The sequence below is a fragment of the Austrofundulus limnaeus genome, unplaced genomic scaffold (assembly GCF_001266775.1).
Source record: "Austrofundulus limnaeus strain Quisiro unplaced genomic scaffold, Austrofundulus_limnaeus-1.0 Scaffold265, whole genome shotgun sequence".
Lineage (NCBI taxonomy): Eukaryota > Metazoa > Chordata > Actinopteri > Cyprinodontiformes > Rivulidae > Austrofundulus > Austrofundulus limnaeus.
Window position 1 is genome coordinate 302182 of NW_013952667.1, and position 22999 is coordinate 325180.

General features: G+C 37.0%; 3 protein-coding genes across 7 annotated transcripts in view; 1 reads left to right on the forward strand and 2 right to left on the reverse strand.

Moving 5' to 3' along the window:
* The window catches only part of agtpbp1 (ATP/GTP binding carboxypeptidase 1), a gene marked incomplete in the record, with an annotated part of 28823 nt that extends 22595 nt beyond the window's left edge, over positions 1-6228 (reverse strand). Inside the window, 3 exon segments of the mRNA XM_014020773.1 lie at positions 2753-2883; positions 4616-4675; positions 6136-6228. Coding sequence (XP_013876227.1) covers positions 2753-2883; positions 4616-4647 — 163 coding nt within the window.
* Positions 6032-15353, forward strand: naa35 (N-alpha-acetyltransferase 35, NatC auxiliary subunit). Of its 2 annotated transcripts, none has more exons than XM_014020774.1 (23): positions 6032-6519; positions 8487-8612; positions 8710-8743; positions 8950-9064; positions 9213-9287; positions 9486-9653; positions 10053-10119; positions 10237-10280; positions 10378-10428; positions 10662-10745; positions 11359-11473; positions 11823-12001; positions 12255-12314; positions 12406-12512; positions 12822-12888; positions 13106-13204; positions 13377-13555; positions 13649-13785; positions 13908-13975; positions 14047-14187; positions 14271-14393; positions 14713-14793; positions 14991-15353. In XM_014020774.1, exons 2-23 carry the CDS (start codon positions 8492-8494, stop codon positions 15048-15050), a joined length of 2175 nt encoding a protein of 724 aa, XP_013876228.1. In that variant the 5' UTR covers positions 6032-6519; positions 8487-8491; the 3' UTR covers positions 15051-15353. The 2 variants fall into 2 exon arrangements, with proteins under 2 accessions (XP_013876228.1, XP_013876230.1); XM_014020776.1 differs by lacking the exon at positions 6032-6519 and adding an exon at positions 6551-6780.
* A 1279-nt stretch (positions 15354-16632) lies between these two features.
* golm1 (golgi membrane protein 1) overlaps positions 16633-22999 on the reverse strand; it is a 7480-nt gene continuing 1113 nt past the window's right edge. The window contains exons 2-11 of one of the 4 annotated variants that reach the window (XM_014020780.1): positions 22801-22941; positions 21016-21216; positions 20781-20835; positions 20571-20664; positions 20153-20276; positions 19784-19943; positions 19403-19627; positions 18995-19150; positions 18774-18872; positions 16633-18577 (exon numbers count right to left, since the gene is read on the reverse strand). In XM_014020780.1, the coding sequence (XP_013876234.1) occupies positions 18775-18872; positions 18995-19150; positions 19403-19627; positions 19784-19943; positions 20153-20276; positions 20571-20664; positions 20781-20835; positions 21016-21216; positions 22801-22929 (1242 nt within the window). In that variant the 5' untranslated portion in view covers positions 22930-22941 and the 3' untranslated portion in view covers positions 16633-18577; position 18774. Of the gene's footprint in view, positions 18578-18773; positions 18873-18994; positions 19151-19402; positions 19628-19783; positions 19944-20152; positions 20277-20561; positions 20665-20780; positions 20836-21015; positions 21217-22800; positions 22954-22999 lie in introns of those variants that run through there. The other 3 variants (XM_014020779.1, XM_014020777.1, XM_014020778.1) reach the window with 3 other exon arrangements.

Consider the following 22999-nt stretch of genomic DNA (forward strand, 5'->3'; position numbering starts at 1 on the left):
ATATATATATATATATAATGATATTACCTAATTTCCCTCTGGGATAAATAAAGTATTTTTGAATATATTTACTTTAACAACTTGATGCTGTTAGATTTCTTGTAAGTCAGCAATTTGTGTCAGAAATGTAGACGTTACATAACAAAAAACCAAACTGTCCAAGTGGAGGATTATATTACTCTATGCTGATCTTAGTCTGGATGTCTGGTAAGATTGAGGGTTTGGCACAACATGTAATGAGTCAATAGCATGTGGGGATGAAATGTGTTGAGTGCACAACTCGGTCACAAGAATTATGCCAGAGTTTCGAAATAAACTAAGTGATTACTGTTCATTAACCAAGCAACACCCTAACACAAACATAAACAAAAAAACTATGCACACATTTTAGCGTGTCGGAGAGCAGAGACTATGATGAGTTTTTCCAGCACCTGCAAAGGCATCCCTCCCTCAGTAGAAATGCATGCTCGTAAAACTAAACAATAAATCTCTGCACAATGACCTGCTGCATTTAAACTTMCCACAAAAACTGCATTTGTTCCTATCTAAAGAGAATTTCATGCATCCCAGAGGAATTAATGAAGCTGCAGAGGTCAAGTGTTCGCTGCAGTCCATCTTCTCACTTTATCATAACTCCAAACTCTAACATCTCAGCTGTTTGAAACTCAAGCACACACTGAAACACAATCATAGATAATATTGTGAAACTCTATGCTTTAGATCGTGTTTAAAAACTGAAAGTCGATATATCGCTTCACAGCTTGTTAAAAAGTTTCCTTGGATATTTTACTATTCTGGTCCTTACCTGCTGAGTCTGAGGAGTCCAAGGATGGATAGTACCTCCTGGTGTAGCGATACTCCATTTCAAAATWAAGCTCTCAAAGTTCAAAAACCTCAGAATGACTACAGGTTCTATTCTGTAAATGAAGTTGAGGGTTTATCAGAGCARTCTGAATTCCTCAGTAAACCAAAATGTTTCAGGGTATAATGTCAGAAGGTAAAACACTTTAAAGCTCTGCTGGCATGTCTCTATCCCCCTATAGCTTGAAGTGATCTGTTCAGCTGGTCAACACAATCCACCTACTTTTGTACAGTGTGTACACACACCGCACTTAGTGATAAGCCCCTCCCTTTTGACTCGCCCAACCACAGTCGGCTTCAACAGAAGACTCACAACTGTTTAGAGCATCTCTTAATGTAAAGGGTCTAATATTCAAGCATACTCTAAAAAAGAAAAATACACTATTTTATAGTTTAGCTATAAATCTGTTACCACACTTCAACAAAGCCATATTTTTTGTTTTGAATATATTTTCACCCAACAGAAGTTCATGCCTCTTCCGTGTATAAGTGCTGGCTTCCCCTTGTTCTTTTTAAGGTATCTCTTTACTGCCTCATAAGCCCCCAAGGCTCTAAACTTAAGACAGAGTCCAGCAAAGTCCCTCCTGGAGTGTATGGTTACTGTGAACAGGGTCAAAGACGGCCCCTCCTCCCTCCACTGCTTCCCTCTGACCAACGCCACACTGGTACACATTTCAAGTTGAGGTTGCAGGCGAGGTTCTGACAGACGACTAAGCAGTAGATGAGAGAGGAACAGCTGGATATCATGATTGATAGAGTTACAGACAGACACTTTTCCACCGTGCCCATCAGTCAGAATGGATTAACAGCTTCACTTTGAAGAGGGGCGGGRAAAAAAAGCCTCAAATTAGGAGAAGAGGAAATTCAAGAAAGGTGGGATAGGAAGAAGGTCAGAGGAAATTCAAAGTAGAACAGAAGGTGTAAAAGAATCCTTCAGCAAAACTCTTCAATTTACACCATCACACGCAGAGCTTCACTAGTTCAATTTAGTTCGAATTTACAAAAATCCAGGATGAAAATGACAGGTGAAAAAAATGAATTACTATCTGTGGAATTCTTCTAACATAACTGGATCTTCAATAAATATTGTCCGTAGATGCCGACTTTCATGTTTAAGAAAATTTTATTATTTTATTGTTTTTCTTAACCCCTTGAACAAAATAACCTCAACGAACACATGTTTAAGCCTTCAGGGTACTTGTTTTGTGTATCTAAGACACACAAATTTGCTATTTATATCAATGTCAAGTTTGAAATAGCGAGAATACCTATCATTTCAAAAGTAGTAAACTGAGAATGCTCGGCATATCAGCGTGATAAATGACCAGTACAAGAAGCATAACTGACAGTTACTTCACCAGTTCAACAAATGCATTTGTTGACTACACATCATAGCGTTACAACAATGTGAAACTGATATTTAAACTAATCCGAGCTTACAGTAGAGGCTCTATGCTAACAGGGATGCACTCATGTTTCACTGTGTTTAACACTGTGATGTGGCACAATGCCGTCTTCTTCCGCTGTGAGATCAACACTCCTCAAACAGTAATCAGAGACCCTGGACCCGTCAGTCTACACCTTTAGCCACTCCTGCATCCACCCGTCTTCCATTTCCACAGCAAAGAAACTAAACAAGCCCCAATGAATTAATCAGCTACACCAATGTTTCACACATCTAAAGTTATAAAAGGGAAAGTACAATGAGAATATGAAATTTTAGGTTTTACATCACATTATTGGCTAGTGATAGTTTTGTAAACTAATTTAGAGAACAGATATGTTTGATTTGGAAGGATTTAGTTGTTTGTGTTGTTTGATGTCATTTCAATATGTGTGTGCATGCATACATACAGTATATACATCAGTGTGTGTATAAATGTACTCTCACCTTGTGTCTGTATGAGATGAAGGATTTTTGTTGTGACCTGTCTTGCCATTTCCACATCCCTCAGCATGGACTCGCCGTTCATCCTCTCCAGCTGGCCCAGAAGCATCAGTACCCTGGAGTTACTGGGGACACTGGAAACACACACACGTTTGTTCTTCTATCCTCATGGGGACTTTGCATTGACTTCCATTCATTTATCTGCCATTGCTTTAGCCTAATCATGACTACTTACCCTAAACCTAACCACCCCAGTACCTAACTCTAAACCTAACATAAACTCAGTTCACACCTTGACTGATCAAATGTATTTCCCCAGATGAGGACCGAGCTTTTGTCCCCATAAGGAACTGTGGGTCCTCACCAGGTTGTGTGTACTGGAAAAAATGTCAAAAATTGTTCCCACCAGGTAAGAAAAACATGTATTTCTACCATACTGCAGGTCTGCAGAATACTGCTTCTTTCTGTAATGTGGGTGTACTACTATGTTCAGGGAAGGATGGGTTTATTTTCACATGTACAGTAATACTGTGATGTGGCATGTCCTTAAATATACTGAAAAAGAAAAAAAACAGTAYTGAAGAAGTTTATGGGTCGTTTACTTACTGATTCTAAAAGCACAACACCATTTTATAGAAACTAGTATAAAATGGTGTTGTGCTTTTAGAATCAGTAAGTAAACAACACATAACCAAATTGTAGGAACAATGTGCGTTGTTCAAAATGGTATGTCTTCTTAAAAACTTTATTTTCAATCTTCTGACTCCAATCAGGTTCACAGTACAGCACTCAGCAGGCCTCAGCATAAGACCTTGGGCTGAAAATAAAACAAAAAACACAGGAGCCCTGCTCTAAAGCAAAGACTCTGCAACACTGACAACTTCTTTTTACTAAAATAATGAATTGAGCTTATAATATTCATCTCTTCCTGGTTAGTTACACCCCTGGAGATGTTACCTTTTACGTCAGACGTCAGAACATAACTCATTTTTGTTTAGGCTAAAGAAAGAACACATACACACCAACTCTTTGTCTGCTTTAACTTCAAGACTGAAATGATCAGAAAGTATAAAATACAAACAGCATCTAACATCCAATTAATCAGTTACAAAATTTCATTCAGTATCATCTTGCTTTAAAATCCTTCCTAAACTTGGAGTCATGTACGCCATACTTCAAAACAAAAATATAAAAATTAAATTTGTTTTTAAATAGCAGTTAAAAGTTGGTAATCTAAATGCAGTTTAAATTTATTTTTAAAAGATGATTTTGTGTGTGTTTTTAGTAAAGCTTACTTAAAAGCTGTCCTCTCGTGCTTAACTATTTCTGGGGTAGTGACCTCTCTCTTTTTTTCTAATGATATTAACTTCCCTGGCACTCATCTAGAAGCAAGAGATTAAGGGTCAGTTGTTGCAGCAAGGGCAAACAATGGAGAGGAATCACAACTCTGATTATACCCAGTGGAGCAAAAATTCTTATGTCCTTATAAAGGGAGAGTAAGAGACAGATGGACAGAGAAAGTGAACGCTCAAGATAGAAAACTTGAAAAAAAAAAACGAAGGGAAAATAATCAGAACGGACGAGGGAGTTACATATATGAACAAAGTCATGAAAATTTCATTTGGCTGTTTCTACGAAGGTCATGCAATTATTGTCACTCTGGGCTCTTTGATAGAAACTTTTTCTTTCTCTCATACACTCACACAGTGACTAAAAGGTAAATAACAAGATCAAACACTGGTGCAAAAGGAGTCAAAGCTGAAGTACTGCGAGAGCAGAATTACTTTCTAAATCCAAACATAGAGACACATCCATGAGACAAATTCCCACACATCACTGCCTCTGTGTGTGTACACATCAACTCACCCCTTCTCTGTAGCCATTTTGGGTTTGTTCATTTTTTACCACATCAAAAAGTCATTTCGTCTGCAAGAGAGAGACAGAGAGAGACAGAAACAGAGAGCAGGAGGGGGGAAAATCCACGGTGAATAAAAAAAGACAAAACTATGTCATGTTATTTAAAGAATGATTACCCTTTCCCCCCCAAATGTCAAATGAGTTCCCACTGGACTCCCACTTTAGCCAGCTAAGAAACTAAGCCAAAACCCAGCTGACAATAAAGCTCAACTGTCCCTAGCTTTGAATGTACTGGGCTATAAACATGTCCCGGACTTGTACCAAACAGGTGACCTGTGTGACACAAGGTGCTGAAACTTGTGATATTTTCCCAGCAGGTTAATCAAAATATATTCATAAATCTTTACATTATACTATTTTTATATGTTTAACAAAATAAAGTGACACTTGCAGCCRACACAAAAGTAAGCATTTTTAGATCAGTCTGCCGTGCGGTCAAGAGCACAAATATGACCCGTATGCATTTTTCACCAATATCTTAGAAAAATACTGATATTCTGGAATAATTATAGTCAGTTTTAGTACCTTTGAATATTGTTAGAATGCATATGAGTGGTGGGTGTATCTTTAAACTGAAGCTGCAGACAGATAGCTCTTACTGAATGTTTCAAAAACAGAGCTACTATCAGACAAACAAGGCCTCCAGACTGATATTACACAAAACAAAGCATAGTCTTAGAAGCAAACAAGCTGTAGACACGGTCAGACATGTGCAAGATGTTTATTGGAGCATTTTTCCCCCCAAGTATACTTAGATCACATTTATTTGATTGTGCCACAACTTTCTCTTGTTTCCTGAGAAAACATTTCCCACACTTGCTTACATAAAATCATGTGGTGAGTTTTATTATATATATANTATATATATATTTGCCCAACCTTTAAAATACATTCAACACTGTAGAAATCTACGGTGAGCTGAAATAATTCTTTAACTCMTAAACTTTTACAGTTTTATTATCATCAGGCCTCCACATCCTCTCCTGCAGCTGCAGGACCACCTGATAATGAGGTCACTGCTTCACGAGAGGGTAACAGTTGTCATATCAACAGGTCAGAATCAATCGACATTTAAAATGATTTTTAAAAATGATACACAAACATTAATGCATGTCTAGGGTCAGAATAATAATTTAAAACAGTGATGCTGGAGCTGATAAGTTAGTTCCAGAGCCGGCTGAGAAAGAATGGTTGCTACTGCTAATCGTTTGAGATAACCGAAGAAACATCTCCTGGACAAGTTTTATTCTTAAATGTATAAATTCAGGATGTTGCGCCTGATAGCTGACCTGAAGCCCGTGGTCGCTGCACCTGCTGGGCTGGTCACTCATTATCGCCGCTGCGCAAACAGGCCAGCAAAAAAAGATGAAATATGCTAACGGTAAAGCTCAATACTGACAACACAACTACTTTAGCCAAAGACATATACTCGAAAACTGAAAGCAACAAAAAAAGAGACATTTACAAACCTGTTTAAATAGAATTGTTGTCCCGATAAGACTGGACGAACTGTTATATGGAGCCAGCTACGGGTTTTTTGGCTTGCTACGCCCTGATTCTGATGTGCTGAGACCGGAGACGCTCCAGTAAATAACGCGAGAGTAGCGATGTCTTTTTCTGTTTTGGTGTAAAAAGAAACTTAAAAAAAAAGGTCATTTACATTTCATGTTTTATGAATTGTCTAAAATCTCCACGGTTCGATTTCATGAATTGGGCGCATTTTCTATGGCTGGAATATAGTTTTGTTTGTTTGGACTACAAATCCCAGGTTGACGCTGGTGACCAGTGAGTATGACGTATAATTTAAGCGCCAGTCTGTACAGTCTTCGAAGGAATTAATGCTTTATACCTGGGTATGTGTTGATTTGTAGCGATTCATTGATTCATAAAAGACAGTGTTAGCTTATTTTACATCATATATAAAGTTAGTAACCATAAAAATACACATAATTTGGCTTTTGTTTGCTGGAAACGCGTATTGCGGCAACGTTAGCTTGTTTTTCACACACAGGGCGCCTTAGCTAATGAGATGCTGGTTAGAACACACTAACATCACGTTTATTATCTTTTTATAACCGCGTTTGACATACAAGCCTTTATTTTACGTTTTGAAGGTAAGTTTGTAAGGGCATCTGTAGTTAGTTTGCTGTTAACGTGGTTGTTTTGGTCTATTTGCTTGGTCAGGCAAAACACTGTTCACTGATCTTGTTATACATTACTATCACAGTTTGTTAAATCAATTATTTAAAAATATTCCGTTATGTGAAATACAGTATTTGTTCTTACCTTTGAGAAAAAGCATAAGATACAACTTTGTACAGAAGAGATGATTTAGTTTTTTTTTTTTTTTTTTTTTTTTTTTCATAAACACAATTCTATCTCTACTTCAACATAATCCAAACTTGTCCTGGTACATCTCAGTAATCCAGGTTGAAAACAATCAAAAAGAAAAAAATAAGTAGGTCCTCTGGATGGGTTCTTCTTTAGTGAAAGAGAGSTTTGAGAGAGGAATAAAGGAAGCCATCTTTGTGAAGAAAAAAACCGTCCACTATTAAACAGAGATGGAGGCCAAAGACAAAAACAAGAGGACGTTTGAGCCCCGCATGCACTCACTACATACACATAACACTACACAGGTCAGGTGATGGGGCACATGACCCTCTATGAACAATAGGTCTAATCAAGCCAATTGTTAGGCAATGGCCCTCTTTTGCATGTGACTAAATAGATCTAATCAAGCCTATTGTTAGGCAATGACCCTCTTTTGCATGTGACTAACCTGTTAGTCCATGTGGAGGCAGTGTTTATAAGACTGAGTTCACCTGAAACTCATCAGACTGAAGAAGTCTCTTGTAGGAGAGATGAAACGTTTCACTAAAGAAGAACCCATCCAGAGGACCTACTTATTTTTTCTTTTTGAAGAATCCAAACTTCTTCTTCTTTTTTCAACAATCCACAGGATCTGTTCCCCAAATGCACCAGTCTTCTCTTAATGCTTAAATTTGTGAACTTTTAACACAGATTTTAGGACAGGATGTTCGAAACATTTTGTTTGACAGCTTTGCTGTTGTTTTTGCACGTGTCATTGTTTGTGTAGATTAGAACAGTTCACCTTCTCTCTAGAGTTTTTTTTTTTAAGTCCTCATCTTTAATTTGTAAACAAATCCACAAAAGGAGGTTTGGTTTAGACTTTTAGCAATTCTACTTAAATTGCATTTATAATGGGTAGTGTACTAGCATTTATAGTATTCTGCCTTTTTTATTTATTTATTTTTTGTCTTTTAGATCTTTGCAATCACTGGTTGTGAAAAAAACACAAGTCCTAACAAGTCAATGAAGGGATGAGTCAATGGATCTGAGCTCTGAGATTTTCTAGCTTGCTTAAACTTGAAAAATGAGGGGAAACCTTTCAAAATTAACTCAAAAACACAATTTAGCTAAATGTGTTCAAATAGTGTTTGATTTTGAAAAGTGTTTATGCCATTTTAACCTCAGAACTTTGCCTTCTTGCCTTTGATTCTACTAATAAACTTGTCCAGTTCTTTTCACCTAATTGTGAACTATTACAAAAATGTGTTTGTTCGTCAACTYTAAAATAAAAATTTGAGTAAGTTTAACTAATAAGAGGTTTATTAAATTGTATAAATTGTAATAGCTCTGGACTGTGTAATTATGATTCAAATATATTACCAGTCATTTTTACACTGATCAGTCCTTAGAGAACTAAATTCAGGCAGATAACCTTGTCCTCTCCTTCACCTCTAATGTGTTATAGTATTTAAATGTTTTGCTCTGATTCTCTTTGGCTTGTCTTTTATAGTCACCATGGTGATGAAATCAGCAGTTGATGATGATGATACTGGCTGGGTGCTGGGCATCCCAGAGAAGATGAAGAACAATGCCAACTGGGTTGATATTACTCATGAGTTTAAAGGAGCCTGCAAAGGTAATAACTGAAAAGAGGAGAAAGAAAATGTGCTGTGTCGTGATTAATATAAAAAGGACCGACATCTTCTGTATTTTCTCGTTCTTGCTCTTCACAGAGTTGAACCTTGGAGAATTGCTTCATGATAAACTGTGAGTTATGACAAAAGGCTTTATAATGATACATGAGTGTAACCGTTTGTAAACAATGAGCTATACTGTAGATAATTTAAAATTTTAGATTTAAAGCACTGAAATGCTTATATTTTTTTACAGTAAATTTTATTGTAATTTGCCCTAAATATTATCATTGCTTATATGTGAGAACTGATCAGAGTAAACTTTTTGTTGTGGTATAGTTTTGGCCTGTTTGAGGCCATGTCAGCTATTGAGATGATGGATCCAAAGATGGATGCTGGGATGATTGGAAACCAGGTCAACAGGAAAGTGCTCAATTTTGAACAAGCAATTAAGGTACTGGATGTAAATCACAAAGACAGATTTTCTTGATCTTGATATATATGTTAGCATATTCCCTTATTTATATGTGTTTAATGTAAAGATACACAATCAACCAAGCACTTCTACATAAATTTTTATTATTCTCTTATATTAACTGCAGGAAGATGCTATAAAGGTGAAGGACCTTAGTCTTCCTGAGCTCATCGGGATCATTGACACATGTTTCTGCTGTTTGGTGAGTTTGGTTTATTTTGTTATTTAATCAAATTGCCTTTTCTAAGCTGCTRACCTTCTCAGTGCTCTATAAATATGGTTTATGTAACTGCCTCTGTTCAGGAATTTTTTAAAGCGTCACTGAGACGTATCGGATACAAACGGTGTGAGTATTACAATCAAACAAATACTTATTATGCTGTTATTTTTGTGTATTTAGATAACGTGGCTTGAGGGTCACTCTTTGGCTCAGACCGTGTTCACCTGCCTGTATGTCCATAACCCTGACCAGATCGAGGAGCCGTCTCTCAAAGCCTTTGCCCTGGGCTTACTGAAGGTGTGCGATATCGCTCGAGAAAAAGTCAACAAGGCGGCTGTGTTTGAAGAGGTGAGCAGGTTTTCTACACACGTGGTGCTGTTAAATGTGATATTAAAAGTTGGAGAAGTCAGCAGAAAGCTGCTAGGAAAAACCTTGGATAGGTAGAATAAAAATCTAGTCGGAGTAAACTTGAAGCTGTGTTTTGGCTCTTATCACTGTGGASCACTGAGCTCAAGGGCTTGTTGATAAACAGGTTTGGCCGCGCTCTACTTGGCAGCTTCCAGGTGTGAATGTGTGTCACTGTGAATATGTTCAGGGTGTAATTTCTTAGAAAAATAATCCCTCTTTGATATACAATTGTGTCAGAGCTACCTATTTTTAAAAGAGGTACAAATTTGAAAAGCTGTTGATCTCTTAATGTTATGTTAAAATGTTTCAGTGATAATTTAACCTTTTCTTTTCCTGCAGGAGGATTTCCAAGCCATGACTTATGGTTTCAAAATGGCCAATAATGTCACAGACTTGCGGGTGACAGGTCAGTGTCATTACATTATTCACAAGCTTCTGCTAATTAAAACAGACGTTGCATATGAACAACAATGTCCATTCTCATCTTTTCCCCTTTACTGTGGTTTTGTTTTCATCTTATCAGGTATGCTGAAAGATGTGGAGGACGAGTTACAGAGAAAAGTTAAAGTATGTGTTCTCAATAATTACAGTGTCTGTAAAACACTGTTGATAAAAGCGATGTTTTGATGAACATCAGGGTTTTGTTTATTTCGTTCTCCCTCAGAGCACGCGTAGCCGACAGGGGGAGCAGCGAAACCCACAGGTTGAGCAGGAAGTAAGTTTGAAAACGTGTCAGTGTGTGTTGCATCTTTAGTGCACATAGTTTTCAGATAACTTTAATGAATGCTGAAATCAGACTCCGAAAGAAGAAAAAAATCCAAAACACCTTTGTTTACAAGCAAGAATTTATTATTAATATATTTTATATATAGTTTCTTTTGTCTTGTAAAGCTCGGACGACTAAGCATGTGTATCTTAATAGTGTTGTTTTATGTTTTAACTGTCCAGCACCAGCAGTGCCTGGCACTTTTCAACAGAATCAAGTTTACACGCCTCCTACTGACTGCTCTGATCGCCTTCACAAAGAAAGAGGTAACATAAGCACGATTAGACAATGGTCACATAAATAGCAGCTAATCAGAGCTCTGTGTGCAAACATTTCAGCATTTATAACCACCTATTCCATAGCTGCATGGGGCTACTATATTTATATCTGCTATGTTGTTTAGAATTTATATTGACTGTTATATGTAACTCTCTACACAGTGCTGTGTAATGTTTTAAACCACTTTAAATAGTTTTTTTTTACCCCCAAGGAGCCAAACCTTTTGTAATCCTTTCAATTAAAGAAGTCATGGTCAGCAGTTATCCAGACTTTCTGAAGGTCTTCCAAAGTCTTTCTCTGACCTTTCAGTCCTTGTACCTTACATATTCTGCATTTATGTTAGAAAAATCAAGTAGTTGCACAAGTAGAGGACAAAATAAAAAAAGTGTCAAATCTCAAAAAAGCCCATTATATGTTTTAAAGAAATAGAAGAACCTGAACACAGGATCTAAGAGATTCATCATCTTTAATCTGATCATCTGTTGTATCTCCAGCTCTTTAGCATCACCATATTATTTTATGTGTTTAACTATTTTATCTTAAATTAAGAGCCTAAAGGTTTTTTTTGTTTTGTTTCGTTTTGTTTTGTTTTGTTTTCAGACCAGTGCAGTAAGTGAGGCCCAGAAGCTTGTGGTTCAGGCAGCAGATCTGTTGTCGCCCATTCATTCCAGTATCCAGTACGGTATCCAGTCACAAAACGACACCACTAAAGGAGGTAGAACACACACACACACACACACACACACACACACACACACACACTTGTAAACCATAAGCTCAAGCTCATATTTTGGAGATTAGATTACAAGCTACCAGTTTTAGGACTACAGCTGCAGATTTTGTTTATAGAGTAGTTAAAAAAAAATAAAACATCCAAACTAAGTATAACACACGTCTGAAACTGGATATACATTATTGGGTTTTTAGTGCTGTATTCATCGTGTTTTTTTCAAGATTGTTTTTTTTATTTTTACTTTGTTTTATTTCACTAGTTTTAATTTAAATATGAGCAACGTTTTTGGTTAACGTTGTATTGTTTGTTTGTTTTTTTGTGAAACTTGCAGACCACCCCATCATGATGGGCTTTGAGCCTCTTGTTAACCAGAGACTTCTGCCACCCACGTTTCCTCGCTATGCCAAGATAATTAAGCGAGAAGACATGGTGGCTTACTTCAGCAAGCTCATAGAACGCATCAAAACAGTGTGTGACGTCATCAACACCACAAACCTGCATGGCATACTGGTAAACCTTTCATAACTTAAAYTCGGTATCCCAAAAGAAGCTTCATGCTATATTCAAAAAGTCAACATAGATTTTTTTTTTCTGTACGAGTTTGTGTTTTTGTTTAAATTACAGGTAGAAATTTTTTTCTTACATACATAATAATGGCTTTTAATTTCAACAATACTCCATATTGTGTGTAAAATAATTATATTCAGCATATTTTTTTATTACAAAGGCTCTGATTCACACCTACATTTTGCTGTTTTGTCAGGATTTCTTCTGTGAATTCAGCGAGCAGTCACCCTGTGTGCTCTCCAGATCGCTTCTCCAGGTTTGTGGCATTTCATACATGTGTAGAATTACAGATCTTATCCACACAGTTAATATTTATCTAACTGAGTGCATTTTTCTGTAAAATTCAGACAACGTTCCTGATAGATAATAAAAAAGTGTTTGGCACCCACCTGATGCAGGACATGATTAAAGATGCATTAAGATACTTTGTTAGTCCACCWGTCCTCTCCTACAAGTAAGTTTACAGTTAATTTATTGATTAATAATCAAAGATCTTGCAATCAGCAATTGATTTTTATTTGATTTGATTTGATTTGATTTTTTTCTGATTTTGACTGGCACCTGTTTGAGATCATTGTTTTGTTGCTCTGCTTAGAAGTATGAAACCATCAGCAGTTCGATCATTGGACTCAGCTGACCTTGTGCCTCATTTTGTACTTTTACTATTTGGCTTGAAGCATCTTAAATGTAGCTTTTTCATTTAGCTTTTAATGACTAAGCCTTAACTGTTAGTCTTGAACATCTTGTGTGTTTGTGCTTCCAGATGTTGTTTGTTCAACAACCACCAGGCCAAGGACTACATTGACTCCTTTGTTACTCACTGCTCCAGGGTATGTTACCTTTGCTCTTTAACATGTACAGATTTTGGACCTATTGTTTCATCTGCTGTAACTTCAGAGTTTATTCCCGTATGTTATTTTGAAGCGAGTTTCTTCAGGAGAGAAATGTGCATTTGCTTTGCTCATAGAAAAGCTGTATAAGGTGAGATGTGATCATATTATCATAATACTTTCATCTCTGTTTTTTTTAATGTTGCTGTGCCCGCAGCCATTCTGCAATCTCATCCAGATCCACGGACACAACCGAGCTCGACAGAGAGATAAACTGGGACACATTCTTGAGGAGTTTTCCTCGCTGCAGGACGAGGTGAGCTTCAGCTTTGTGGTTAAATGTAACACCGCTGACTCAGCTATTATTACCACCAAGTTAGTGAAGAATAGGTTAGAAAGTTTCTGTTGAACAATCAGTAATGATTTAATCATTTGTAAACCATCTAATGGTGTTTGTTTGTTTGTTTTTTTTTTTTTGTCTTTTGCAGGCTGAGAAGGTGGATGCAGCTCTGCACAGTTTACTGATGAAACTTGAGCCTCAGCGACAGCATCTAGCCTGTCTTGGCACTTGGATCCTCTACCATAATCTGAGGATCATGATCCAGTATCTTTTGAGTGGTTTTGAACTGGAACTTTACAGCATGCATGAATACTATTACATCTACTGGTATAAAATCACTTTTTGGTTGTTGTTTTTTCATGCTGGTTTTGATAGAAGCATCRAAAACGAATAAATCTCCTTCTGTTTTTATTGTTTCAGGTACTTGTCAGAGTTCCTTTATGCGTGGCTGATGTCAACTCTAAGCAGAGCCGACTCCTCTCAGATGGCAGAGGAGCGCATTTTGGAGGAGCAGCTGAAAGGACGCAGCAGCAAAAAGACCAAGAAGAAGAAGAAAGGTGCATTTGTGATTAACATCTCAACACAGTTTGAAATGCTACAAATCTAAGTGGAAGTGAGGTCCTTATTTATGTCTCTGGCCTTCGGGCAGAAACTCACACGATCTGAGGTTATTTTTCAGTTCGCCCTCTCAACAAGGAGATCACAATGAGTCAGGCGTACCAGAACATGTGTGCTGGCATGTACAAGGTCTGTAAATGTTAACGACCTCTTACACCCCCCGTAAGTATAAGGCATAATTTATCTTCTTTTAACCTCAGACTATGGTGGCTCTGGATATGGACGGGAAGGTGCGGAAGCCTCAGTTTGAACTCGACAGTGAACAAGTTCGCTACGAGCATCGCTTCGCCCCCTTCAACAGCGTGGTCACCCCCCCACCCGTGCACTACATCCAGTTCAAGGTTCTGTTTGCTCCCAGTCAGACCCTCCCCGATTCCCGCGTCTTGCCCTCGCTTGACTTTTTTTATTCTTTTACCGCTTTCAGGAGATGTCGGATCTGAAGAAGTACAACCCTCCGCCCGGCTCTGCAGATCTCTACCTGGCAGCTAGCAAACACTTCCAGCAGGCGAAGCTCATCCTAGAAAATATGCACAGCCCCGACCCCGAGGTCAGGAAGGGAAACCATTTCTTTCTCTTACGACACATTTCAGTATTTTATATGTATATTTTGTTCTTGTTTGAAGTTATAACAAAATAAAGCACATTAATAAAGAGGCAAACTAAATAACAATGCATTAAACATCTGATGGACAATGTATTAAAGATCCATAAACGTTCTAACTTTTTTAAATCCTTTTGTTTTAACAAATGCAGCTGTAATGATGACAATTGCAATAAGTTTGCAATATTTAATTCCACAATATATATTTTTTGCTGCACACTTTTTATGGTTGTTGGGTCACTAACAAGGTATTGATTAATTACAGGTGAACCGCATACTGAAGGTGGCCAAACCCAACATTGTAGTTACGAAGCTGCTGGCTGGAGGTCACAAGAAGGAAACCAAGGTGACACAACACACACATCAACTGCACGAGTGTGACAAGTGGTTACCTGTAGTATAAATAATGACTAGAATACTGTTTTTATTTAAAAAGAAAATATTCTGTAAGCAGTGAGGATTAGTCGCCTGGTGTTGTGATCACTTGTTTTTCTGCAGTGGTTCATGTATTTGCAAATTCAATGTATTTTCTTGCATTCACAGGTGCTGCCAGAGTTTGACTTCTCAGCTCACAAGTATTTCCCTATTGTGAAGATCATCTGATGCCTCCCTCCTCCTCCTGTCTCCCTCACATGAATAAAAGTATGCAGAGATTTTAACCCTGTCCATACTTGATTAGCGTTCTACATCGTGACCAGACAACTCGACTGGACCTGAAAGTTTGTGTTTATGCGGGTGTGTTACCCTCAGATCAGTCGTGTAGTGAGTTTTTTCGATAATAGGTGCACAAAATTAAATCATATGAAACCTATCTTTATGACTTTAATGTCTTGAGCTCAGTGGCTTTTTTTTCTTTTTTTTGAAAACGTGAATTTGTCATCAGAAAACATAAAGGAACAGATAACTTTTTGTGTCCTGGTTTCACTAATATGTAGCAAATCCTGGATCACTGATTTATACAGTCAGTCCTGTAGGTACAAAGCTTTCAGAGWGGAGACCTGAGCTGCAGCGCTCCCTGCTGGTCGACTTCTCTCTCAGTAGTCTCTCAGATCTTGCATTTCACAGCCTGAAACCCAACAAGGGCCTGCTCATAACTCAGTTCACAGCTGTTATCGAGTGCACATAGCACGTGTCAACACAGCATCAAAATCTTGTAATTTTCTGCCGTGTTTAGGTATTCTATTTTTGAAGCCAAATGGTGTCAGGTTTCAACTTTTTTTTTTCTTGTCTTTTTTTGTCACATTTGCAATTTTCTAAGAAATGAAAAGTGAGCAGTTAATAGTCGAGTAGTTAAAAGAATTGCAAAACATTTAGTAAGAACATAAAGATTAAAACGATCATCTATATGGTTTTGATACTGTTTTTAGATTTTATTTTATTTTTTTCCTGTGTGCACACCAACATGATGTGCAGAAAAAGTTGGCAGAGTTTGTAAGGGACCCTGAGCAAGGGCGTAATCACCATCTTAAAAGTGTGGGGGGGGACATATTGGGGGGGGACAGGGCACAGAAGTGGGGGGACATGGCCCATCCCGTGCATATGGCAGTTACACCCATGCCCTGAGCACAATTAGTTGGCCTGCTTCCATCTGAGCCCATAGCGCAAAAAAAACACATTAAAGACAAGTCAAACCCACATTACAGGAAATAAAAGAATATTTCATTGTTCCCTTTCCAGTGACGCATTTTGAAGATGTTGCAATGTTTTATCACAGATAATTAAGCAAATGTTTTATAACCACAAATGTTATTTAACTGAACACAGTTCTTTACCTCTGTGTTAAAATATATAGAGAAATGTGTTTTCAGGAAAGCCCAGAGAAAACTGTGACAATTTTTTTTCTAAACATAAAACCTAAAAAAAACAAAAACAGATGACCATGAGTTTTGTTTTAAATTCTATGAAATCTTATCAAACATTTTAGCATTTTAACTTGGGGATGTAATTCAAACTTCTTCATGTCACAGGAYAGGCATGATGTACATGTTAATTTGTTTTATTTTATGTTTCACATATTTTATAAATGAAATTTACAAAAACAAATCTAAAGACTTTATTCTCTCATGTCAATAAAGGCTGATTCAAAGTAAAATTAGATATAGCAAACAAAATAAAATTAATAAGAATCAAAACCTTTTTTCTCTCATTTGCATTTTGAAATAAAACAAATTTCCGTACAAACAGGTGGTTGTCTAGGTTTTATCTTGACATACAATAATACAAAAACAAATATAAATGCAAAAACATTTAAATAAAAAACAAAAACCACATAGAGGCAGACAACTGAGTCTTTGTTCATGAGGAGAGCCATTCAGCTGACACAAATCAAMCATAAAACAATTCAACAAATGTTAATACAGAATTTGCAACTTAAATATTAACCCTTCAGCAGGACTCATTTTTCAATATTTGATGTTACTTTAAATCAAGCTATACAGGTTCAGATGTAGAAAATAAAATATTAAGGTGTTTTTTTATTACAACTTAAGACAAAAAATAAGTAGAACTTCTGATGGAAATGTTGGACAAGTTCTCTGTTCAAAACAGCTAAAATGAAAAATCTTCCTAATAAACTTTACAAATGTAGTCAAGTTTTGCATTRAGCCTGGGAACATTATGACAACAAAAAAAATAATTTTGTTCCTCCCTCAGGACACGAATGTCCAACAAACTCCATATTCCATATTTTCTTCTTCTACAACTAGACAGTTACATCAACACTAAACTTTTATCACAATAAAACAGTCACAAACTGCAGCATGGAAAGCTTTCGGATAAGCAAATGAAAGTTATGATGTTAACTTCCCACAATGAGAGTTTGAAATCTTGGCCTGGACGTTTAATGATAATCAAAGCGTAATGAAAATAAATGACAAACTTCTGCAACAGAGAATGATGAAGACAAAATACATCTCGTCCTGTAAAAGGCAACAAAAAAYTCCACAAGGCAACAAATTACCTCACCCATACAATTTACTGTTTGTTCATTCAGTTCACTAAACGTCAATCATATTTGCACTTACCCAAAGTTTTCAATTCAGTGTCACTTTATGTTGAAAAACACTAAATAATTTAAGCATTACAGCTGAAATGTTCACATCTACTGGCTTGAAGGACCCACAAAACACAATGTTCATGCTTTGCAGAAATGTCTCGTTACCTTTCAGGAATTCTCTGAAATTCTTTTTTTTTGGCTACAATTTAAATTTCGCAGAGAAGAGACGCACTATTTAATTCCATGAACATCCCTATTTATCCTCCACTTTACCAAGAGTGTTTAATGTTGAAAAATAATTAGGCAGAACAGAAAGCATGCAGCTGCAACATGTGAGATTTAAGGATTAAGCTTTTTCAGCTATTCTTTTTTTTTAACCATTTTCTTGCTTTTTGATATTTAAAAAGATAAAAAGCTACAAATATTCCACCTTGTGACACTTTGAAAAAGGCTTTGCTGTCAAATAAAAAGTCTGAAAATAGTTGGTCTTGGTAAATGATGCAGCAAAAGACGAAATGATTTTTTCCCCCTTATTTTTGTGAAACATTCATTAGTTCAACCGGACTGTTTTTGGCTTTTTTATTTTTATTTTTTTACAAACCGGATAATGTACAGCCTTTGTCATTTCCTGCAGTCATTCAGACAAATTATGTACTTTATCAGAGACACTGAGGCTTTATTGAAGCTGCTGAGTCTCAGAGCTAAAACCTGAGCTGCAGAGCCCCCTGCTGGCAGACTTCTGTCACAGCAACCGCTCAGATCTTTTAAACTGGTCTGTGCTCTGCAGCCTGCAACCCAACAAGGGTCTGCACCCACCTTGGCTGTTACTGAGTGAACATAACGCGTGTCAACACCTCGTCAAATTCTTCTAATTTTGATGAGGCATTTTATTTTATTTTTTTTAAATCAAATGGTGAAAAAACTTGAAATTTAGTTTGTCATGTTTGCAATCCTCTGAGAGAAATGAACTTCGGCGACGAAGAAAATGACAAATGATAGACTTTTTTTTGTAAAAGGAGAGAATAGTTCCAAATTATTTAGAAAACTCCATGTAAAACCGTTTAGTTGTCGGTGTTTTCTTGCTGTGTTGCAGCTTTTCTTCTCTGATGTGATGTGTAGCGTCAATCAACTGTCTCTGAAAAAAAAAAAACAGATTGAACTCAGTAAAATGTTCTGATTGTTCAAAAGGAAAAACCGCTGCAGCGTTAAGGATACGTCTTCTGCTCTGTCAGCTGTTTACAGATGTCGTGTTAGGATTATTGCATAATAATGACCAGACAGACAGCAGCTGAATCCCGCTCAGAAATGAATTGATGAGTTTCAACATGTACCTTAGATTTGAGCAAGAGCTTCTTGTTTGTCTGCTTCAAACTCTCCTTCATTTTCATCATCACCATTGTAGTCAGCCAGCTCCTCCTCCATGTCCTTGTCTACCAGACATGAAAGCATTACATATTTAAATCCCATCTTTCAAACAAGCCAGTAAACCTTCAACACATCGGAATTGAATCCAGACTATTATATAGGTCTCTTTCTGTAAATCATCACAAACCTATATTTTCAGCTTGTTTACCCCTCTCCACATCCACTCCGCCCACCACCTGCTCATCTGCATCATACTCCTCCTGATCCTCCAGTTTCTGACCTACAGCTGGCTCATCAGGGTTCCCTTGATCAATCAGCATATCCTCCATGCCAGGGTCGGCTTCTAGAAGAAGGAAGTGCTGTTTTAACTTTCAGTAAAGTTGAACATAATCTCTACAGCAGTCAATTTGTTCAATACATATTCTGGATTTTTTTTAATCAGACCCAGTACAAGCTAGTAACTGTGTACACCAAATAAAGAAACACTCTATATTGTTTACGTCACTCAAATGCCACCCGTTCAGTCATGGCACAAAACTTGTTTTTTTAGTATTATGCAGAGAAAAAAATGTCTGCCAGAGAACCTGTTATTTACCTTTTCTCTGAGCTCCCTCTTCACGAGCTTCCATCACCTCCACGCCTTTAATCTCATTCAGGTTTTTCTTCACATCTTTGTTGGTCTTTATCTCAGTCTCGTCTGTTCTGACGTCTTCCTGGTCGAGCTGCAGTTTGTTCTGCTTCAGTGAAGCAGCTTCAGAGACAGACTGGGTCTCTGCTTTAGATAGATCCTTTGTTGGAGACCGTCCGAAAACTCCAGAATCTRAAAACAAATGAAGCAGGTTTAATGACAAATGAGGCATGCTAATAGTTAAATTTATTTTCACCAGCACATGGAAACAAAACACTTGAACTGCATTTGTTTAGGTTAAACCATTCTGTTAAAAAAACCAAAACGCTCCTTGATTTTTGTTCCCACCTTGGTCAATGATGATGTCATTAGTGAGTGAATCAGGGTTTTTATTTCCTTTAGGCTGAGGGCTGCTTGACGTGTGGTTTACAACAGCTGTTGGATTTCCACTAGGCTCAGAGTTGACTGTTGTCCCTTCTTTAACCATTTCCTTTCCAGTGTTTTTCTGCTRGGGGTWAAGAAGAACTTMACATCAACAAAAATACGTTTTGAATAAGTGTGTGAGAAACTCTACAAGCTGAAATCACAGAAAACCACAATTATTCTGGATTTAGAGTGCAGAGCTGATAGAAGAATGGAATATTTGATCCTCCCTCTCTCTGCCCTGATCCCACACATAAGGAAAGATTTTATTATCAAACAGGAGAACCATTTCACCTGTGAGGGGGCATCTGGGAGAGGGCTGAGTTTCTCCGTTTTCTTCTGAACTTCAAGTTTGGCAGCAGACATCTTCTCGTCACACAGCTCCTTCTCTGTCTGGATCTTAGACTCACACTGGGTCCTGCAAAAGAGCACAGAGAAAGAGATGTATTTTAACAAAAACAGACAAAAATAATGATTATTATATCACTAGAAGTCTTTTTTTTTTACAATAAACGATATTTGACTGCAAACTGATGTTCACTTTCATTTAAAACACATTTATTTTAAAGCATTTAAGACAACACGTTACTTTATAGTGACAAAAACCCATGTTGATCCAAGCTATAAGTAATTTAAATAGAATAAACATTTATCATACCTACATTATGCAAATGTGTAAACAATAATAAAAAAAAYTTCTTACATGTCATACATTAGCTTCTTGTTGAGGCTGTTTATGTTGCCTTGGCAACTCTGAAGCTCTTTCTGAAGCTTTCCCAAGTCATCATTCAGCTGATTCAGATGACCTGCAACACAGATGTGCACATAAATCAATAAAAATAAAAATAAAAAGATAAAAGTACTTTTTTCCCAACACAGTTCTGGACAATTCAACTTTTGGGAAGTAGAGATTAAATTTAACCTTTGAGATCCTGGATTGTTTTGGTGCTTGAAGAAACATTCTGCTGCAGTTTGGCCTAAAAAATAAATAATTTATTTTATAAATAAAATAAAATAGAATAGAATGAATTTTGACTTTGCTTTCAGTTTTGCATCAAAATATAGGTTTCAATTGACCCATTTAAGACATWTAAAACTCCAAAAGTTATGTAGCTTTGACTGCCATCCTTTACAGAGCAAAATGTATTAGTGTTCACCTTATCCTGGCTGCATGTGACCTGCGCTCCATCCATTTGTGTCTTGTAAAAGCTTTCGATCTGCGCCTTCTCTTTCTGGATCTCATCCTTCTGTTTCTGGATCTCATCCTTCTGTTTCTGGACCTCCTGGAACTCACTCTTCTTCATCTCTCTCTCCGCTGCCCCACGTTGAACTCGGCCCTCCAGCTCATACAGCTTGGTCTGAGACACACACACACACACACACATGATGATAAAGGGGTTAAAATTAAAACAAGTCATGCAACACTTTCAAGCCATCCATTTGTACTCATTTCTTATTTTAACCTAAGAGGGCACAGGTGATTACAAACATTTCACTATCAGATATACAGTTTACACTGACAAAAAAAAGGCACAGTTTGTGCTTTTGAAGCAATTTTTAATGCTTCTTATTCCCACAGCCATCCAAATGTTATCATGTTATCAAATGTTATCAGTCCTTCGGCTAAAAAAACATTTGTTAATAGGTATTCTGATATGTCCTCATCAGGAGGTCACAGAATTTGTCATGTAGGGCTGATAAGTCGACGACTAATCGACAATTTTGGTTTTTTTTTTTTTTAGCTACAATCTAACGATGGTTATATAATAGCAGCTGCATTCTGGCRYVATAAGCTGTATGTTTTATACTCAATTAACGTATGATCCGATTAGTCGTTTTATCGAAAAAAATAATCAGTGATTAGTTGACTATAAAAGTAATCGTTTGTGGCAGCCCTATTTTCATGTAGAATATATCTGTTTAGTTTGATGTTCAGTCATGCTGACCTCCAGGTGATACAGCCTTCAGGTGAGACTATATGTCTTATTTTTCTTTTGCTGATGTGCTTTGTTTAAAAAAAAACATGCCTCAAAATCTTGGTTAAGAACTATTCTGCTGCTTGGAGCTGTGCAATTTCTGAGGTTTTCTGCTTGACATTTATTTATTTTATTTTTTGTGAAAAATTATTCCAAATCAACAAACTTTGCTTATTTTGTCCCCCTTATCTTTTCTGCCACAACAGTCTGAAGTCTATCAATGCATCATTTAGACATGAGGACATTTTAAGTTCTTCACAGAGGCATTCAATCATAATAAGACATACAATGAAAGAATGAAACAAACTATGCTGTAAAAGATAAAACAGACAATATCATACCATTAGTGATAAAGGCAGAGTAATGTTTGTAATTCTTGAATTTGTTAAACTGCAGGCAGATGCTTCAGGATTACAGAGGCAGATTTAGCCAACATTTTGCTACAGTTTTGTTTTACGAGCGTTTCWTGTTTATTGTTTGCAGCAGAAACATCAGAATACTTTTCCCTGCATTTGGACAACACTGTGAAACAAAATGCATTATTGTTTCCCAATGACCCAGGCACATTAATTATAAAAGCTGTTTGTCGGAGTAGGTTTTACTTCATCCTCTTACTGTGAAACAGGAACTTGAACATAAACAACAAGCTATCTGATTAAGAAACATGCTGTTGAAGCTACAAAACGAAATGCACATTACTAAGCAAAGCCCTGAAAATACTTAAGTTCACTTGATGGCTTATCGTGTGTGATGAGTGACAACACATTTCTARCTCATTAGTGCTGCACGTCAGCATTAAGACACAGCAGCTTTTGGTGAATTCTGAAAGCAACAAGCTATCACTGCAGAACCAGAAGTTATTTCTAAAGTGCTTGACAAATGTTTTGATTAAAACACATTTATTTTAAAGCATTATTCACTACAGTTCAAAACATCAAAAGCATTGGCAGTTTTAAGTTAGCCTACCTGTAGCTCCAGGTTGCGGGAACTGGACACCCAGTAGTTAAAACCCAGAACTAAGATGCAGGCAATTAGAGCTGCAATCATCAAAGGTGGGGATCTTACTCCTCGGCGACCGTTCCCCAGCCCACCCATAGCTGCCTAAAACTGGACACACACACACACACACACACACACACACACACACACACACACACACACACAC